This window comes from Haemorhous mexicanus, chromosome 2 (genome assembly GCF_027477595.1).
Source record: "Haemorhous mexicanus isolate bHaeMex1 chromosome 2, bHaeMex1.pri, whole genome shotgun sequence".
Lineage (NCBI taxonomy): Eukaryota > Metazoa > Chordata > Aves > Passeriformes > Fringillidae > Haemorhous > Haemorhous mexicanus.
This window is the reverse complement of record NC_082342.1, coordinates 6,796,453-6,817,795: the sequence shown is the minus strand read 5'-3', so window position 1 is coordinate 6,817,795 and position 21,343 is coordinate 6,796,453. Positions and strand designations below refer to the sequence as shown.

Genomic DNA, 21,343 nt, shown 5'->3' with positions numbered 1-21,343 from the left:
CAAGAGAGATTTTGTGCAACACATCATATAATGTCTGGATAAGTAATAAAAGGCAAAGCAATTAAAAAATACAAAATATTAGAAATAAAAAAAAAATTAGATAATTGGATAAATACATATTCTGAAGATGTTAGCTGGGATGTATTCTAAACTATATGCAAATCTGTTCAAACACAATTAAAACACAATTAGTGTCTACTTAATTCCATGTATTAAAATTGTTTTTTGGCCAATTGTAACATGCATTACTTAGAATCATTAGATATCCTGGATTGGAAGGGCAAGGATCATAGAATCAGAAAATCAGAGAATATCCTGAATTGGAAAGGTGCCATCAGGGTCATTGAGTCCAACTCCTGACCCTGCACAGGACACCCCAAGAGTCACACAATGTGCCTCAGAGACTTGTCCAGTTTCTTTCCAGATTTCTTGAGCTCTGTCAGGCTTGATGCTGTAACCACTGTCCTGGGCTTCCAGGGTCCAACCACTCCCTGCATTCCACAATATGGCTGGAATATTTAAAAAATCATAAGGAAATAATGTTACAAAAGCTGTTAAAGTTTTATAACTCCCCAGCTCTGTCATTTTGGGTGGGGAAGTAACATTTCTTCAAGCAGTTGCTTCTTGGATGAGGGTGAGAAGGCATAGGAAAGCACACACTTCTGCTAATTATCAAACACTCTAGGAAGTGGGAGACCTAACTCGAATATATGGAGAATCATGTTAACAGCACCATTTTTTCTGTGTCTTCATTCCACAAATTATATGGATGAGAGGTCAGGTAATGAATAAGATAATTCTGCTTCCACTCATCATTGGTAATTCTCTTCTGCAATTATATTCACCAACTCGAAATGTAGATTAGGTATTTTTCAATGAGAATGATACCAGTGAGGTTTGACCTTGGTTTACTTTGCATTGGCATTGCATTGACAGGGTTGTTTTATAGACTTTTTTCTACTCCAAAAGTCTGTGAAATATCTCACATTTATAATTGCTTTATAAATGGGACTTCATCCCACACATATTTTATATGTAGTATTCACAGCATGCAATTCCTTTTACTTGCTTCATCTTACTAACTAACACAGAACAAAATTTCACTGAATTCATAATATTGCTCTGGAACTGATACATTCTGTATATTTACACACCAATATGTTTTATGGAAATGAACACATTTCTTCTCTGGAGCATATTTTCAAACTTCAATTGCTCTTTACTGAAGCCAATTTTTTTTTTCAAACAAAAAAAAAAGTGCAATGCGTTTCATGTCTATATATTTTTATTCACGCCAATATATTTTCACAGTTGGATAGATTTAACTAAATTAGTAGTTACAGTATTTGTTCAAACCATTGCATTTTTGCTGGCATCTGGTAAGTAAATGTTATCTGGGTTTTTTTATTTTAGTAATCAGCTTCCACCAAACCCAAACCATTAAAAACAACAGCGACTTACCTCAACCACTCAAAATTTCTCACCCCAAAGAGCAACAAAAACAAACAAAACCTCAACTCTTCTGCTGTAGCTGCTGAAACACGGTAAAAGGCAGTTCAAAAGGGAAATGCACAGACTCCAGGGATGAACTCTGCTGCTCTGATTTCCGCATAGGCCAGGAATGGTGCACTAGGCAGGGAAATGCACTTCTTGTGATCCCTCCTGGATCTAGGGACCCTCCACATTAGGGAAGCTCATGGTGGGGCAAATAGAACCATCAGCACTTATTAAGGACAAATACAAGAGGCTGCTATACAGACAGAAATTTCTTCAAGGCTAGGGGGAAGCTACAGTGGGGTTTTCTCACAAGATTTTTTCCTACTGAAACACATATATAAATCTTACTTTCCAAACTGCTGTTTTAAATGTGATCGCGAGTGATTAGCAGTTTTGCAACTCAGGATAGAATCTGTCCCTAACTTCTGTCACTAGCAGCTTGCCTTCTCCTTATTTCCTGTGGGGCTTTTTTAGTTGGTTTTGGTACTCTGCAACTATATCGTGACTACTTCTTCGCTACCCTCTAGATTATACAAAATTTACTTAAAAATTATAAATTAGAGGACACAGCACAGAACAATTGTTTCTAGAGCTGTTTCCCAGCTTGTAACACTGGAAGTTTCTCTTTCCATAAATTATCTATACATCTTCCACCGTTTGATGAATTCAACAAAATCATAATATTTTGGCTAATATATGTTTTCCTTAGGGAGGGTTTCCCTAATCACTGACTACTGATGCTATCAAGGAGCATCATTAAAAAACACGATTATTCCTTCAGATTTTGTTTGTCCTTCAGGGCAAACTCTAGAGGTACTCTAACCCAACACAACACAGATGGCTCTGTTTAGAAGAGGTGGAGCTTAGCTGTTGTCTTGAGGTGATTTTATGATAAGTTGGGGAACTTGCTGTTTAACAATTAGTAAGAGGAAATACCTGAGGACTACTTCTGAATCGTGTTTGGGGATTAAGCTATTTTGCTTTGTTTAGCATCAGGAATATTTGTACATGTCAACTTGGTGAATAACAGGATAATGCAGAAGAGCATTTTTCTGTTTGTGATAGAATGTTTTCCTTCTGCATCTGATTTTCAGGGTTATCTCTTATTGGCATTTTAGGGTATTACTATTTACACTGTCCTGAAGTGTGTTTCCTGAAGAATCCCTCTTGCCCTCTTGGTCTGGAAGCAATGGAGCTTCTGGCCATGCTGCTCCACAGACCAATTGCAGAGTTGGCTTAGATATCAGCTGCCACTGGATGTCACAAGATGTGCATCTATGCCTACAGAAACCATCAAATTAACACAGCTGAGTTAATCAGGAGAAGTATGGCATCATATCTGGCAGCTGCAATGATTTTAATCACACATTTTTTCAGATATATAGTCAGCAAAAAAAACACAGGGACTTTTGTTAGGAATTTTTTTTTCTCTATCAACATATTGCTAGCCCATTTCAGACCCATCTGAGCCAGAAAAGAATGGCAAGAACCAGTATTTCTGGTGGTGCTCCTGACATGGGGGTGACATGATATCCCCGTCAGTGAATCCAGGGAAGAAAAGGTCAGCTGGTGTTTCTAAACACTCAGATCAGCTTTTCCAGTGTACTAATATGGCAAAGACTTGAAAACCCTACGATGTATAGACAGGCACTTCATTTCTAACCTGCCAGAGGACGTCTTTCTACAGCTTTTCATCACTAAGCTAGGAAGACTCTTGTATGTTTCCTATAATGTTTCCTGGAACAAGACTACAACAAAAGTATGTCTTGTCAAAAGTACAGAGCTATCAACTGTCATAATTAATGCAAAAGCACTTCAGGATGGATTACAGTCCTGCCTTAGTGAAGGATTTGTGGGAATTGTTTTTTTAATTTCCTCCATCACCAACCAAAAAAAAAAACTCCACACCAACATTTGCTGACATTTATAGGGCTGCCTTAAAAATGATTACTTGATCCTTTTTGTAAGTCTTCTAAAATATTTTGATAATCATTCCCCATTCATTACTGCTGGCCCTGCCCTGAACCCTAAGAGAACGGTTGTAAAACCTTTGCCTGTTGTGTTTTTTTTCACTAAGAATAAAAAAAAAAGGAAAAAGAAAAAAGAAAAAAAAAACAACCCATAAAGCAAATATCTACTCATGCATTAGAGGCAGACCACAAATGCCTCCCTGTCCTAGGGGACATTCCAGTGCAACATCCTCTATAGTGTTAACACAGCTCTCCAAAAGCATGGAGATAGATGCCATGCTACCAAACCGTATGAATGCTAGAACTTTAAAAGGTAATTCTTTAATTCGATTCTGTATTTTATGTGAGCATCTTTTGGAGATTGGGAGAACTCAGTATAAATCCTGATGCAGTCTCAGCTGCTGCCAGGCATAATCATCACTTGCTAATGAACCAAGTGGAGGATATGACTGCAGAATGCATAACTTCCCCGATCCCACTCCTGTGTAAGCTCTTCAAGGTGAAGTTGACAACTGATTGCACTTCCTTGATGATCTGAGACCGTGCCCCCTTCAGAGAAATGAGCTTTAAAAGAGCTTCCTTCTCCTGTAGGGAAGACTATTTCACCACTTATCTCCACAAAGCCCTTTGCTGTCAAAGCCTGGGACGTCAAGGTGGAAATTCAGAGTTACTGTGGGAAACATGCTGCATGGTGTAGGAGAGAAAACCTCAACAGGAAAAGGATGGAACCAGACCTGGAAAAATGCCTGGTCATTATTTGGGTGCAGGGGAATTCTGCTTTCTGTGGAATAAGGCAACAGAACTCCTCCACGGGGTGTTTACAGACAGACTGAGCAACTTCAAACCCAGGCATTCTGATTTCACTTGTGCAAGAGGTGGCCCATGCTGTGCTGAACACCAGCTACACAAAGGTGAGGTGGCTGCCTGCCTTCCTGCATTTCTCATGGCGCTTTATCTTTCGGAACATTAGCAATTCCAGAACACGAGCTGAATGCCACCAACCCTCCCAAGAAACCCTCCACAGAAAAAACTTTCTCCACGCCACGCAGAGTCCGCCCAACACGGCCCAAAGTCCAGGAAGCTCTTTATCGCCATTGCTCGGGGTTCGATCTCATCGCCGCCGCGGTGAGGGCACCTGCACGGGATTCGTCCCCACGGGCACGGAGACGCAGCAAGCCCTTCTTTGATCCGCTGTTTTCGGGGAGGAAGAGCAGAGGGAGGAGAAGGGGCTTTAGGCAAGGGCCGGCCGAAGGGGCCGCGTCCCTCGCAGAGCCCCGGGCCGGGTCCGCGTCCCGCGGCGCTCCCGCCCGGCGCGGCCGACGCTTCAGCACCGGCCCTGGACAGCGCCCGCTCCCGCCCCGCCCCCGCCGCTCTCACCGCCCATTGGCTGCGGCGCCGCCTCGCGGCCGCTGTTCCCGGCGATTGGCCCGAGCTGGCTGTCACTCAGCGGCGAGAGAGGCGGGCCCGGCCCCGGGGCGCGCCCCTTTGCTTTGTAACGCGGCTTTTCATTGGCTGCCCGGCCTACTCTGGGCTGCGGCCATTGGGCAGCGCCGCGCGCCAGTCACGCGCCCGCCCGAGGGGCCGGGTCGGGAGTGAGGGGCGGGGCCCGGCCGGCGGGGGCGGGACCAAAGAGACCGCGGAGGCGTGGCCGAGGCGCAGGGAGGGTCGGGGTGTGGCGGGAGGGCGGGCCCGGGGGCGGGGCCGGTGGCAGAAAGGGGCGGGGCGAGCGGAGGTTGCCCTTGTGTCTCGCGCCGGGAAGCTGCTGGAGCGGAGCGGGAGCGGAGCGGAGCCCCTGCGCATCCCCCCCGCCTCCGCCGCCCCGCGGCGGCACGGCACGGGACAGCCTGCCATAGGCGAGCGGAGAGGCGGACGGACGGACGGACGGACACGCCGGCAGGGGCAAGGGGAGCCAGCGGGGGCACCTGGCACCGCTCCGCGGTGGGAACCTGAACCTGCCCAGCAGCGCCGGAGCCAGCGGAGAGAGCCGCTCTTTCCTCCTCCTCCTCCTCCTCCTCCTCCTCCTCCTCCTCCTCCTCCCTCCCCAATCCACCCCCGCGACCCTGGTCCTCCTCCTCCTCCTCCTCCTCCTCACCCCACTGGATACAGCGAGGGAGACACTGCGGCGGAGGCGGCGGCGGCGGCGGCTCCTGCGGGGGGAAGGAAGCGCCCGGAGAGCGGAGCGGCGGGAGGCTGCGGATCTGCGTGCCTGGCGCCCACCCAGCCCGAGGGGAGCCCCCAGGATGCGGCTGAAGCCCGGCGCGCTCCTGCGCTTCTACAGCCTCTGCGGGATCCTCGTACAAGGTACCGCCTCCTCCCCACCCCTGCCCCACGCGCGGGGAGGGAGGGACGCCGGGGGGGCACCGCTGCGGCCCGGGGCATCCCAGATTTTCCCCCCGCCCCACTCCTGACCCGCTCCCTCCCTCGCCCCTCTCCCGGCTTCCCCCCCTCGCCGTGCGCCCCCAGCCTCCCGCTCTGGTAGCGCTATCCAGCGCTGAAGCGCCGCACGGCTGTTAACCCTTCCTGCCCTTCCCTCGTCAGCCTCTTCTCGCCCTCCGCTCTTCTTCCTCCACCTACCCCTCACCCCGCCTCCGCCAGCCGCTCGCCGACCCCCGCAGCCGTCCCCCGACTGGCCGTCACCTCCTCCCTCGCCCGCCGCGAACGTGCCCCCGAAAGTGCGAGTGCAGCCGCAGCAGCGGCGTGTGCTCTGCTACAGCATCCCGGGGAAACGTGCGGGCTCCAGCCGTGCCCCCCCGGCGGGGGGCGGCGGGATGGGGGGGGTGCCCGCGCCTCGCTGCGCCGCCACCGGGAGTGCGTGTCTGTGTGAGAGGCATCGAATGTGCACGGAGGGTAATCGGATGAGCCCGGATCCCTTCGCCATCCTGCTCCAGGCGGCTCATCCTGCAGCTAGTTTGCAGACTGGATGTATTCCCCTCTCCCTCCTGCCCGCCGCCGCTCCCCCTCGTTCCCGTTATCCGGCCAAATCGGATGGAGCGGCCGCCGCGCAGGGAAGCCCCGCGACACGCTGCGAGGTGACCGCCCGCCGCGGCTGCCTGCGGGGGAGCCTCCCCCAGCCCTCTCCCGCTCCGGCGGGAGCCGAGCCGGCAGCCAAGCCCGCTGTGCTGCCGCCGGGAGTTTGCCCCCTCGCTCCCGGGATGGCGTCGCGGCCCTCCGGCCGCCCCGCTCGGCGGGGACCCCACGGTGCGGGGTGGCGGGCTGGGAGCGGCCCGGCCCCGCGGTCCGGAGGGGGCGGAGGGGGCCGGGGAGCCACCCCGCTGCAACTCGCTGGCGGACCCCACTCCTCCGGGAGGATGCGGGGCATCTCGCAGCCCTTCTCTCGGTGTTTCGGTGTGGGAAGGAGAAGCGAAGAGTCGATTAAACTAAGTGGCCTTGTAGGTTTTTTTTTAACCTTCTATTTTTTTTCTCCCCCCCGCTCTCCTCCGTCATGCCATTTCACGTCAAGTTTAATATATTTCGCGTTTCTCATGGCTGCGTCATGTGTCGGGCGATCTCTCCGGAGGGAGCCGCGGCTGGCAGCCCGGAGCTGGGGCACGGGCAGCCGCCCGGGTTCCCGAAACACGGGAGCCTCCCCCGCTGCCATCCCCATCGTCCAGACCCCCCCCCACCCCGAGTGCCCCCGCTCCACCTCGCGGGGAAGTTCCCGGCCGAGGACGCGAGAAAGAATGGGAGGGGAAGGGAGTGCGCTGGGCAGCCTCGAAGGACGGCTCCGTCGGGCGGATTATTTGTATTCTTTCCCGATGTTTATGGGTTGCCCGGTACGTCACCGCACAAGGAGCTGCTGTGTTGGTGCTATACAGGATTATTTATGGGGGCATGTGCGGCGCGCTGCACCTGGGGTCTGGCTCCTCTCTGCCTCTTACATTTCCCTGTGAATTGTCAATTCATTGCCCTGCAACGGAGCTGGGGGTGGGAAGCCTCTGGACTGACTTTCTGTCACCAATAAAATCGGGGTTGCTGCTGGAGGAGGAGGATTTGATCTTTCCTAAGATGCAATCAGCCGCATTCAGCGCGGCGCGGCTTTAAGAGTAAACCAGTGATTAAAAACAGTGATGTCTTTCACTGCAGTTTAGAGAGCGTGCCAGGCAGAATGTAACTCTGTGAACTGCAGCAGGTAAAAAACGTGTTGCAAAGAAATGGGGTGTACTGCAAAACCTGACTGTGGCTGTGTGAAAATAACCAGATTGGGCCTGTCCTTGCAGACGGGGAAAAGTGATGCCTAACACATTACCGAGCTTGCCCTCTGCGTGTGTAAAACATCTCCCCTCTCTTCAGTTTCTCACACAATTATTTTTTCAGCTCCTGATTAAAACTTCAGTCAGAAATACTTAGGCTCTCTGTGTGCTACACTTCAGCAGAGTGTTCTTTCAAGGGGATATAAAGAACCTGTAGCACTCAGGCAGAAGTGAGAGGAAGTAATTTCTCCAACCCTTGTTTCCTGAGGTAAAGGAGAATGGAGGAGATGAATAAATATATTACATAAGACTGTCCTCAGTGGCAGCTGTATCCAACAGAATACCAAATTCCTTCAGTCCACCTTAAAGTGCAACTTCGTAAATGTTGTTTTGTTCGTTTCTGCCATTTATTTTGACAGAAGTAGCAGACACAGTTACCATTAGACATATTTCTTGTTGATAGCTTAATAGCTGCATTTAAAAGTAGTTTTTCCTTTGGCTTGATTTACTTGCCCAAACTGTATTGTGAAGTGGCTCAATGGATTTATTATATTCCTTCAATTTTTTGTTTGTGGACCATGGGACATGCAGGTTTTTCTGTCAGCTCTGGTGGGAATAACATCTTTGTCCTGAGGATCTGAAGCACTTCTGAACTGTAATTACCGATGGTTTCTGTTGGTGAAACTGAAGCTAATTAAAAACAAGGTGACAAAGAGTCAAGCTGACATGTGTCCTGTATGGAAGTTTTCCTTTCTGGCAAGATCTGTGGAGAGACTTGCTCAAGGAATCTGTCCTGAGTATTGATGAAGCATCAGCTGAGGGAAGAGGACATAGAATAATGCTTCTCAGCTTGTGCATGGAATAGCATTAGCAGCAAGCAGTCCCTTCAGAGAGAAGGCAAACAACAAGTAAAAGAGCCCAGTGTCAACTGCTTGCTGTGAAAGGGGAGCCACGGAGGTGGGAGAGGGAGTAATAGCATGTGGAGCTGGGAAGCGGTTTGTCAGCTGAGTTCGGGGATGGTATTTGTCTGCTCTGCCCTCTCCAGCGTTTGCTGTGAAAAGAGTAGGATCTCTGCCTGCTGCTGTTCTTAACTTGAGCTCTGTAATGAGCCTGGAGTACTTAGAGGATGTCCCAGGAGGTTAACCTGTTATTTATGTTTACAGACAGCCTTACTTTTTTTTTTTTTTTTTTTTTTTTTTTCTTTCTGTTCTGATTGTCTTTTGACTTCATGAATGTAGTCTCAGACAAAATTTAACAGTTGCGGGGTGGGCATGTTTTTAGAAAAACTCAAGTGCTTCATCTGAGCTGTTTTTATGCAACCTGAGGATTAAGCTCGTTATTGTCAAGAGTCGCCACGTGAGAAACTGCTACAATAAAAATAGTTCTGCTGGATACAGATAGGATACAGATACAGGTTGGGATTATCCTGGAATTGTAGCTGCTGTAGCCCCCTGCTGTGTGATAATGCAAATGGCATCTAATGCCTTAATGTGCTCCGCTCCGGGAAGGCACTGGGTAGTGCCATGAGTGGGAGCAAACGATCCATGTCCAAGATTTTCCCAACATGGGCAAGTCTTCTCAGTGCAGTTCCTTTAGACACTTCAAAGGCTTGCAACCCGTCTACTAATGAAAATAATGCAGGGACTCTGTAATATGTCAGAAACCGTGGCCACTGATGCAACAAATCAGCCAAGACAGGTAATTGCTTGCGGGTGAGAATCTTTTCATTAGCCCAGATCTGTTACAAGCAGAATAAAAAAACCTGCAAACAAACCTGGACAAACATGGATATGAGTACTTACGAGATGGTCTAAGCTGATTTAAGATGAAGTTGTTACACATTACTCAATATCTTGTGTATTTAGACTTTGTTTTGAATTTTCAGTTGGATTTCTGTTAACAAAACCTTGGCAACCCAAGGCTGCCTGCACAGGAGTTGTCTTGACAGCTAAGCGTTCATATGCTAATACAGTGTACAGCAAGTCAAATGCATGGAGTTTTAATTCTGTTGGTACTGTGAGGGCATACAAAATTGCATCATAAAATACAGTAGTTCTAGTACAGTCTCCAGGTGGAATATTTTAGACACAAGTTGAAATGTAAATTTTTTCACTCTACCTGATGGTGTCTGTCTTTATATGACTTTCATCAATCTAACCAGGGCTTGGTAGGCTTATTAGCTGCTTAGTTCTTAGGCTAGTTCATATTTTATGAATTATTTTGCTTGATTTCTTCATGACTTTGTACTGTTAGTCATTTTATAGCAGTTCAAGTTTAGAACATGAAGTAAGTAAACAATCCAGATTTCCACTGATGATGCCCCACAACTTCCCTGTGGAGGACCTGAATAGGGATTACTCACTCAAATATTCTTGCACTCAAAGTATTTATCAAGTTTCCACCATGAAATCAACAGTAAACAGTTTTGAAGTTTGTCACCAAAGAAGTAACTCCATGGAAGTGCTGATCAACAGCAGCACCTCTGTTGAAGCAAATACATTTTTCTTGTCTACTTTTCTGTTAGTTTTGTTCTTCTTTTTTTAAAATCTTATTTCAGAAATGTAGAACAGTGGATCTGCCTCTGCTTTAAAATTTACTTGTCAGTTCCAATTCCATGATAATGTACTGCAAATGTCTCTAAGTTATAGTTTATAATTCCAGAAGCCTTAGTTCTCATAATAAGCTTTCTCATCCCTCTGGCCTGATCCTACTATTGACAACATGTGTTGAATGAGATTTCCCTTACTCTTTCCACCAAATAATTATTCTCTTAATAGGAGTTATTCTTTTAATATTGCTATGTAAATTGAAGCTTGGATTTTGAGGTGGTTTTGGGGTTTTTTTGTTTTTTTTTTTTTTCCTTTTTCTCTCCTGTGCATTAAAAGTGTTGATTAAGTAACTGGTTACAGCAGTTGTGTATGGTATGGATGTGGACATCTGGTGCTTGCCAAAAAGAACAGCAGTATAACCAACCAGAATGTGGTTGACTGAACTAGAACAGTGACTCCCTCTCCATCTAACACTTAAAAATGTAGAAATAGGAGAAGTTGTCATTGTCCTTTTAATGCATTTTCTAAGAGAAAGAAGGATTACTTCAATTTTGTTTTAATTGAGTTGAACAGCAGGCAGAAACTCCCAAAAGTTAGGGCCTCTCAAAACAATGCAGGGTCTTCTGTAGAGAGATTGCCACTGACATGCTTTTTAAAATACACATCCTAAAACAAATGCAGAATGGTAAAACTATTAGACACAGTTTAGTGTGTGTATCCTCTGGGATTGCATTGATATTAAGTATGATCTTAATGAGCATATCCCTTCTTCCCAAGGAGTTTTTGAGGTGTGTTTGAAAGGAAGAAAGGCAAATATCACATTCCAGTGGCAAGGAATAAATTGTAAAATCATGATTTCTTTCAGGAATTTGCCCTTGAGCAATTATCCTTCTACATAATGAAAACATTTTGGAAAGAACTGAGTATTTTCAAAAATGAGTGTGTCTTTGCAAGGGTCCTTAATGTTGTGGCTTTTTTTTTTTTTTTCCTTTTTCCCCCCTCTGAACCTATTTCAGGATCTTTTCCTTTCATTTTATACATGAAAATTAAAGACAAAGCCCAAATGTTTGCAGTTTCTCTTATGTTAATGCATACTAAGCTCAGGATGGGTGCTTTAAATATCAATGCATAAGCCACTATCATTATAGCATTCTAAGGGGGTTGGAAGAAGGAGAGAACATTTATTTCAGGGATAAAACACTGGGGGCTCTATAGCTTTTCTTCTAGTGCTCTCCTTTAATGCTGGAGTTTGGTGCGTAGGACTTTTTAGCATGTGGAACTTAGAAAAGCTACAGAGGGGTTAGGGAACAATGTAGCTGGTTTGTCTACCTATTTTCCCATCTCCTTTCCCTTTAATCTGCAAATGTGAGTGAAAAAAAAAATCATACTTGAATCCTTTGCTATCATTTTATTTGCAAAATAGAGACCTTGGGACCTTTGTAAGTCTTATTTAGGAATGCTTTTGCTGTCTTGACAAGTTTAGGATTTTTGAGGGAAAGACAATTTCCTCCCAACAGTGAGTTGAGTTGTATTTACTGGTTTCTAGTTTAATCAAATGGCTCTTGGAGAGTGTGAGTCCTTTTATAACTTTTGCATTTAGAGGAGCAGCAAATCAATTTTAATATAGTTTTACATTACAATAAATTCATGCATTCATCTTTTTTTTCCTTTTTTTTAATACTCAATTTAGATTTATCCTTTTTTCCTCAAATAGCTGATAGAGATTATTAACTGTCCATAGGCAGCTGCTCTTCAGTTTCACAAAAATAATTTTAGTGTATGTTCCTCAATTCAAACCCCTAAAGTTCTTTCAGAGCTGAATATTTTGCTGTATAAGTTTTGTTCATGTGGAGATACATTCCTGAACTACTCTACAGCTTTTCCTTCATTTTTTTGAATGGATTTGGCAAGGTTTAGGTTTTCTGTAAAGCAGAGTGTGTCATCACATATCCAGTATGGAGGCTGTTTAAATAGCTTTGATATTCCCTCTATCATCATCTTTGTGTAAACAGTTTGATGGAAAGGATGGTGCAGGAGAGATTGTTTTTTAAGTTAGAGGTAAAAATATCCTGGTGATATTTTAAAGCTCTTATATACCACAGTATTAATCAAACAATGGTTCTAATCATGGTAATTCAATTACTAAACCTTAGGTCAAGGAACCAGAGTCTGCTGTTACAGGCAAAAATATCTGTGACCACTTATGAAGATACAGTTACACCTTTATCATCAATGTGCATCAGTATTGATGCTCTGCATTATTGCTGCTGCTTCTGCAGAAGCTGAATAGGCTGTGCAGCTGTACAGACCCATTGGAGTCTTAAAACTCTTGGTTTTTTTTCCTAAATTCAACACTGGAGATTCAAGAACTGCCACTGACTGACAGCTCTGAAGAGAGTAAGACCAAATTACTTCACAGCAGCAGTTGTAGTAGGCACGGGCACTGTGGTATTTTCTGTCTGTTCAGATATTTATCCCAAACTGACCTACATCTGCTGGATTAACAGTGTAACTTGACCTGCTTTTATTCCTGCTATGCTGTAAGGCAGGAGGGCTGTTCTGGTTAGTCCCTAACCAGGGGAAAAGCTGTACTAGTTAAAGCAGAAGCAATCAAATTTATTTTAATTAAAAGATTGTTAAAAGTATGTCCTAGCATCAAGTTCATTTCATATTTATCCCTTTTAAAGTGTTTTTTTTTTCCTTGGCTGAGTGTTTATATGTTTTTATATGTGAAGTTAAAATCTTGACATGCTGGTTGGTGTTTTATTGTGGTACACTGGAGAACGGTGAAGAATTCTCGATTGATTTCCTCTGTTTATACAGAGAAAGTAAGACTGAATTTGATAAATGAAAACACTTATTTTCACTCTTGAATTTCTTTCAACTGAATGAGATTTTTTTGTGTCTTCAAATACACAAAAACATTGAACTGCAGCCATTTGCAAATTGGAGAATAAATGCAGTGACTAGAAATATTACTCACTAAACTGATTACTAATCAAGGATTAACAAAGTATCCCAAATCTGTGACAAGTCATCAAATGGTATAATATGCTGAAGTATTCCATTTATATGAATTCTTTTGTTAGCAACTAAGATAATAGTAGTGAGAATGAAAGACTTTCTTGTCTTTGGAGGAAACCTTAAACTAACATGCCACTTCTTAAATGACATGTGAAACATCTTCTTGGCATTGCAGTTTTCTCTTAACTTTACAGTTTTTTAACTTTTTCATTAGAGATTTCTAATAATGTTACTGATGTCCCCAGGCTTGAATCATGTAGCCTTGTGACCCTATGAAAAATGGGTGAGATTTGGACTGATATGGAGGAAGATAGAAATGCCATCTTGTTCAGTGGTGATTGTGGTAAATTACATGTGTGCAGTCAAAAGGGAATCCCTTCAATTTTGTTTCGAAACCAATTGTAGCAAAAGTGGCAACACCTAACACTGAGAAGCTTTTCAGAACTTAGCTATCAAGTCAGGTAATTGATGGGACATTGCATATTTAAAGAGTGTCTCTCATCTTTTGTTATAAAACCAAATTAGCAGTGAATTAGCTTTAAAGACTGCATTTTCTCTAAAGGCTGGAGTCCTCAGCCTAACATGTCTTAGGGAAAATCTTGACTGCTGCTTATATAAACACAGTCAAGATGGTGTGGTTTCAAAAACAGGCAGGGTACAAGTAATTTAAGTATGGGTTAGAACCTTGACTATTTGCCCATCTTCTGCAGAACTATTTGCCATTCTTCTTATTATATGGATTTTTTTGTCAAGCATGTGGCATATCTCTCCTCAGTAAATGTAAAGTTTGTGGTTTACCACCTTCTGGTTAATGCTTCTTTTTGGTGTGTAAAATGCAAAATTGGTTCTTAGAGTGAATAAATCTAATTAACTCCTTAAATAATAGTCCAAAGCTCACATAATTTCAGTACTTTCCCCATAAAATAAGCCTGAGTTTTAGAATTGGACCGGAATAAAATTGAAATGTTTTCAGCTTCCTAAGCCATCTTTGTTTTGCAAATTATAAATCATTACTGCTTTGCTGCATTCTGAATGGTGAATTTGGGAGCCACTGGGAAAGCATATAATCAATAGAAATATATGGGCCATTTGTTTTTATTTATGATAGATAAAAAACCTCACTGGCTTGTAGACTTATTTATGGGACTTTCACATGCTTAGCACGTAAGATTAATGTAATTTCAAAACAGCTTGGAATATAACATTGGTTTAAGTGATTAGACTTTGATATATTTTGTGGAAGCAATATCTGGGGGCAGGGGGAGGAGAAGAGTTCTCAAAAACAATGGGATTGTAGAATTTCCCAATCTGTCTTTGGATTTTGAGAGAAAGAGATACACCAGATTTTGTACAGATCTGCTTTTGTCTGTTAGAAGTGATACTTCTGTTCTACAAAAGAACAATTTCTTCCTGATATGATGCAAAATGGAATAGTAGGAAATCTGGATAAAGAAGGCAGTTGAACATGTGCTATGAAGGGTATTCTTCATTTTACTGTGATGTCTGTACAACAGGATTTGGAAGTGCAGATGCTCTTAATGTTCATTAGACTATGTCTGTTGCAAACTGAAATATACCAGAAACCCCAACAGGAAAACAGAATCTAGTAGTCTTTATCATTTCAAGTAAACAAATGAAAAGTTTGTGTTTAGAATTAATATCATAGGCTTTTTTTTTTCCTTTTAATTGGTTGAACTTTTTGTAAATTTCAAAATATGTGACTGGCTGGTCACAGAGAAATGCAGATTATTCTCCCTGTAGGCCTTGTCTGTGCAGGATAACTGCCAATAAAAAAAATCCCAAAACAACAAACCTTTTTTTTTCCTTCTGCTTGCTGCTTCAAGGCTTATGGTGGGGAAACAGCAGTAGCCCTGCTCTGTATGCATGAGGGATTTGCTTTCTTAAGATTGTGAGGATAAAGGCCTCAAATTCAGATCCTGTCTAATCTGTTTACATTGATGTGCCAATTCTGCAAGGAGTGAGCTGTGCCAGGACAGTGCCTGGGTGTTCTTCATGGATGGTACATGGATGGATGGAGAACAAGGCTTGGGGGCAGCTCATTTGCTCTAGGAATAAAACATCCCTTCTGGAGTTAACACAGACACTTTGCTGTGAAGGTCCAAGACATCTGTGAAGATCAGGCTGGAGCAAACCCCTGTATGACTGCAGGTTTGCAGGATGCCGTGGGACTTTTCACCTGTCGCCTGCTGTGACTTTCCACCTCTTGCCCTCTGCAGGAAATGGAATGAAACAAGTCAAGATTTTAGGGGCAGTGCATTCTGTAGAAGCTGTGAGAGGACATCCTTCTTTCTTACTTCGAAGAGAAACTACCTGAGATGGATGTGATAGCCGGATTAGAATTTTTTTTCCCTTTTTTCTTTTTGGTTGGTTTTGTTTATTTTTAATTATTAGTGTTTTCTACCCACTACCTCTCAGCCTTTGTCAAATGAGTACTGACAGAGGTGAGGAGGAGAGCCAGTTGGAGTCAGTCCCTGGCACTGGAGCCTGCCTCCTGCCAGGGAAACTGGTTTCAAATGCTTTTTATAGGGATGGTCATAAAGCTCCAGTCTCTCTTGTCCATTCACCTGATTTTTTTTTTTTTTTTATGTCAGCAAAACGTGGAGGTCTTCCTACAGGCATAAGTAGGATGGGGTAAATATGAGAGCTGAAAATACTTGAGAAGTCACTATAGGAAAACCAGGAATTGAGATGAATTTCTGCAGATTGGTACAGATGTACTGCATGAGAGCATTTCAGCGTAGCCCCATTTAATTTTCCTCATTCTGAGTTAAGAGAAATCAATTGCTTGATTTGAGCATCTCATTCAAAGGCAGCTAAAGCACTTTGTAGGTGCAGTTAACTCCCATTTTCTCTCTAATGTTACAAGACAAGCCATTTCACTGTAGAATGCAGTACAACCCAGAATACTCAAAGTGTCACTGTCACTTGTGCTCTGTTTGAATTAAGAGGCTTACAGAAAAGATTCAGTGGAATGTATATTAGTATGAGAAATTGGAGTTGACTTATGAATATCAATGTCAAAACAGAAGATGTCTTCAGAAATACAGTTCCACTGCTATTTTGTCCTCTTGATCTGAGTGAGAACTTAGGAAATCCAGAATGTCTAGAAAAATGGAATTACTGCTCTGCATGTGTAGCACCATGCTTATCAGATTTAAACATTGGCAGCCACGCTACTACAAGTTGGGCAAGATGTTTGAGTAGTAGGAGTAGGCAGTTTATAGGTGCTGATCTTGCCTCCTGGTAAACTTCTGGATTGTCCCAGTACACGCCACTGATTCTCTGAAAGGGGAATTTTTCACACGAAAACTTGCAGTTCAGCTAACACCTGAAATATGTACCCCATTTCTGAAAGGCTTCTGTTGCTTGCAGAATAGAAAAGTAGCTATGAAACGACTGGCAACAAGTTTTTTAAACACATTACTGAGGCTCTGGGGCTGACTGTATCGTGAATATGTTTTTTGTATCTGGAACATGGGGAACACTCTGGTAAAGTGTCAGGCTATTGTACAGGGGAATCAATGCAAATACAGTGTTTTGGCTAAATTAGGGAATAGTCCCAAGAGTAGAATTAAGAGAATATGAGCAATCCATCCAGCGTTTCTGGTGCTTCAGAACAAGATTTGTATTATTGCAAAGCTCTGCCATTCTTGCATGTGCTAGTTGTTTTTGATTTTTTTTTCACAGTACACCCTTGTAAAGCATCTACATCAGATGCTTTAATAACTCCTGACAAACTTGTTAGTATTGTTTCCTGTGGCAATGTGACAGATTTTATTGCACAATACACACGCCTATGTGAATTTAGATTACAAAAATAAATCAATGGATGATGATATTTGAAAACTTTTAAATAGAGAACTAGGTGGTGCTGTTCTTTCATCTTTGTTGCTTAGCTAAATTCCTAAGTATGGACTGAGAACACCAGGCTACTACTTTTCATGAATTTAGCTGTCTTAAATGTTAGAAGAAGTTATTTTTTAACATTTCATTGAGAATGCTACTTTAACTGCTAATAATTTCTCAGCATAACACTTTTTACTGTATGGAAAAAGCTTTTGCATTGAACAAATGGTGTAGTTTTATTCAGCAGGGTGATACACTTCCTTTTATTTTCAGTTTGAGTGACTTTGGAGTTAATTCAAATAACTTTTTAGACTCTATACTTGGTGTTATATTTAGCATTATTTGTTCTAATCAGTTTAACTTGTTTAGTTGTGTGAACCTTTTTAATCCTTTTCCACTGTTGGTTTCTTAAACACTTTGGGACTAATTTGCTACCAGCACAATGAGATCATCAATAATTGCTGGGAGAAATTTGTTGTAATTCTGTAGTAGCAGTATATAAACCACAATTAATTTAACAAGAAAACCAATTTATTAAGTTTTATTCCATTTACAAAAAATATAAATTTTTAATCACTGTCTTGTCTCAATGCCATTAATGCTGCAATAGGAAATAGTGAAGCTAGATTATAATGAACTGCCTAGGAGCGAGATAGATTTGTTTTATTAGTGTTCAGTGTTGCAGCAGAATAATAAATGTCTAATTAGACTCCAACTCCAGTATGTAGCACTTCTGGAGAGAGTGCCTCTCATTGACCACTGCTTAAACTAAAACATTGAAAGAACAGATGGAAGATAAAGAAATAAGGGGAAAATGTACTTCTGCACTGAAAAAGAAATGAAAATGTGCTCTGGCTGGGTCAGAGTTATAAATGTGTTTGCTCTAAGTATGTAATTACTTACTCAAAAAATAAGCTGCAGCTGTTAATGGAGGAGTGTGAAAACATTTTTTCATGGAATTTGTTTCCCCTATTCCTTCTGAAGTGCTGCAATACAGAGTGGAATCTGAAACAGAAAGTTGGGTTTTTACTTTATGCTTAATAATGAACAATCAAAAATGCTTTTACTTGACACAAATTAGGAATTTAGTCAAATATCTAAATAGTACCCATACAATTGCAAATTTGTATCTACCAATGTTAAAAGCAACAATTCATTTTATGTTAATTTTTGTGAGATTTTTAGCATCACCAAAGCAGCTATTCCAATGTTTGAAAAGCAATGAAAGATGTTTTGATTTATTTCTGAAAACAGGAAAGAAACCCAAAACAACTCCAATTGACAAAGAATTTTAAAAAATCCTTTTTTATTTCTGACAAGAAAATATTCTTAGCTCTGAAGCAGGAGTCACATTTTATTATGCTCTGTGTGGTAATGGAGTTTTTACAATATCTTTGGTTTTAGTTTTTACCATTAAAAACTATTAATAAAATCTCACTGCCAGAGTTACTTCAGTGCTTAGCACTTCCTTATTGCAGAATTGCATCTCATGGGTTAGCAGACTAGTTACTTTTAAAAGGGGTGTGTTCATAGACGTTGTGTTCCTAACTATACTTGGGTACAAGTGTGCAGAAGATTTCTGAATGTATATTTTAAATTTAAAATAATCAAACCAGCTACCTTCAGAAGTTTCCGCTTTCTCCCCCAGCCCATAGTTTTCCCTGCAGATCAGCACATATTCACAATTATTGCAAGTACTTAATTTTTACAGCATTTCCTCTTTTTCTCAAGAAGGGTTGGACCCCTGAATCAAGTCCTTCTATGTGCAAGTGTTGTCTTAAAGAAATATCTGACTGGAGAGAGAGAGAATTTATAATAAGGTAGTTAATTCTTTTCAAGTGCTGTGGTTCACAACCACTAAAATGGATCATTTATGTACTGTGTTGGGGGTGGGCTGTCAATAAATAAATGAAGGACCACTTATAAGTCTTTCTGCACCAGCCCACTCCTTTCAAAACAGCCAAGCATGAACATGTGCAGGACTGAGGTGTTAGAACCAGAGCTGCTGTTGTTTCACTGATTTTTCTAGGTTAAAGATGCTATTTATTAATCTGATTTAAGCCAGGTGCACTGAACATTCTGCAACACTCCAAAATAACTTTTAGAATATGGATGCTTCTTGATCCTTAGATATGAGGAAGAGAGAGGGGTATTATTATTTCAAAATAGAGGAAATATGATAATTTTTATCTTTATTTCTTTTGCTCTTTGGTTCTGGGAAGCACAGTGATTCCAAAAGCATGAAACGTGTCCTTGCCCATGGCAGGGAGGTTGGAAATAGATGATCTTTCAAGTCCCTTCCAACCCAGGCCATTCTGTTTCTGTGGTTCTGTGATCACTAAAGCTCAGATTTGCTTTCTTAGTACATTAAAATAATACTAAGTTCTTTTTTTTGTTTTCCCCCCTAGTGAGGGTTACCAGTATGGGGAGAGATCTGAATAAGGTACTGAATTTTAGGTACCTTCTGTTTGAAATCATTTAGATTGGCACAGTAGGTTTTTTCCCTTGGCTTACATTGCAATGAATAATTTATACATGAGGTGCAAGATGACACTGTATATAAGGTTACTTTTCTAATCCAGGAAAATGCCACAATGTAAAGGAGCCATAAAATACTTTGCATTTCTATTTGTGAGAAAATTAGTGTTTTTCCCAACGTTCTTTGATTTAGGCTTTGTATTCCACTTTCAAGTTGTTGTTTTTTTTTTTTTTTTAATCTGCAATTTCATCTATTCTTTCTCCATTGTCTGAGCTTTTACTTTTTTTTTCTGTTTTGTTCTTATATCAGTTGCCATAAGTCCTGAAATTTTAGATTTATTAAATCAGCTGAAGAATAATTCTGAATAAACATGAAATTGCTGTGTGTTTTGGGCCAAAAGCATGAGGAGCCCGTTGTCACCAGTCAGTGACAAAACTGACCAGAAAAAAAACCAGTGTGGGGTTTTTTTTTTTGGTGCTTTTTTATGTTTTTTGTTGTTGTTGTTGTTTGGATTTGAGTAAGGATAATGTGGTAACACTAAACATTAATGTCTGATTTAGTAAAAAAGACAACTACACCCAACTTCCATGGTGTCTGTGGAAGTGTTGTAAGAATGGGGCAATAGAGAACTACCTCATTCTGCATAACAATATCTCAGATTTTGCTGCTTCTGCACCACTTTTAAGTTCTTAGATACTTTCTTTTGATATTTACAAGAACTTTCCCCTTGTTTTCATCGTGTTTCAGTTGCCACAGTGACAGTAACTGTTTTATTTCAAATATAGTCAAAGCAAGATTCTCTAGTATGACTTTAGTGTAGGATGTGACTCTAGTTTGTTTCTTCAGCACACCTTTAGACAGCTCACGCTTCAGAAGTCAGATGAAAACTTAAACAGATCTGTAAATAGAGAGAATTTAACCTGAAGTCTTTCTTCCAACTATGGAATTTAAAGGAAATAATTAATATTTAGAGTAAAAGTGTTTACTCCTCATTTTCCCTGATAGTGGGATCTCAGAACCTTTGAATTTAGCTTTTTAAGGTTAACACTAGCTAAATTGAGTTCTAAGGCTACTCAGGCTCATGATAATGATACAATATTTTTTGAGAGTTGTTTCATAGTATTTGTGATGGTTAAGTCATCTTGAAAACCTCTATCTGTGCATACCATTGCAAACATAGCAGAATTAAATGGAAATTATGAGGGAGGCAAAGAATTGTTTGTGTACATCTGTTTATATCCTTACTGAAAATAAGTGATCAAGAAGATAGGGCAATTATTGTGGGATATTTGATGAACCTAATTCAGTTATCTGACTCTATGCAAATATTCTGAGTACCCAGAAAAGAATTTTTTTGTTGTTTTTTTTTTTTGCCAGCCACCTTCTGTCTCCTCACTTCCCTGAAGAATTTGAAGTGCGCATGAAACTTTACCAGCAACACTTAAAAATACAAATAAATTTCTGCAGTCCAGCTGTTCTACCATGAAACAAGTTTTTTAAGCTGAAGTAAAGATGATTGTGTTTTTCATCTCTGTGGGACTGTATTCTTCGGGATTCTGTTCATTTTCATTGTGAAACACATAAGCAATATCAGTTCTCAGATAACATCAAGGTGATTTTTTTACTGTAATTTGTGTATTCTCTATGATTTTTTGCAGCTGGAATTGTAGGCATACCCATGTGTCTGCTCTGTGAAAATCCAAAGGTGCAGTCACAGCGTGTGAAAAGTCATTCAGTCCCACAAATGTGTTGGCATTTTTCTCGACT

The 21,343-nt window shown here is 41.9% G+C and overlaps 1 protein-coding gene across 3 annotated transcripts in view; it reads left to right on the top strand.

Annotated features, from left to right (window-relative positions):
• The first annotated feature begins 5,195 nt into the window (after nucleotides 1-5,195).
• CADM2 (cell adhesion molecule 2) overlaps nucleotides 5,196-21,343 on the top strand; it is a 578,035-nt gene continuing 561,887 nt past the window's right edge. The window contains exon 1 of one of the 3 annotated variants that reach the window (XM_059872652.1): nucleotides 5,196-5,768. In XM_059872652.1, coding sequence (XP_059728635.1) covers nucleotides 5,708-5,768 — 61 coding nt within the window. In that variant the 5' untranslated portion in view covers nucleotides 5,196-5,707. The remainder of the gene's footprint in view (nucleotides 5,769-21,343) is intronic. The other 2 variants (XM_059872630.1, XM_059872640.1) reach the window with 2 other exon arrangements.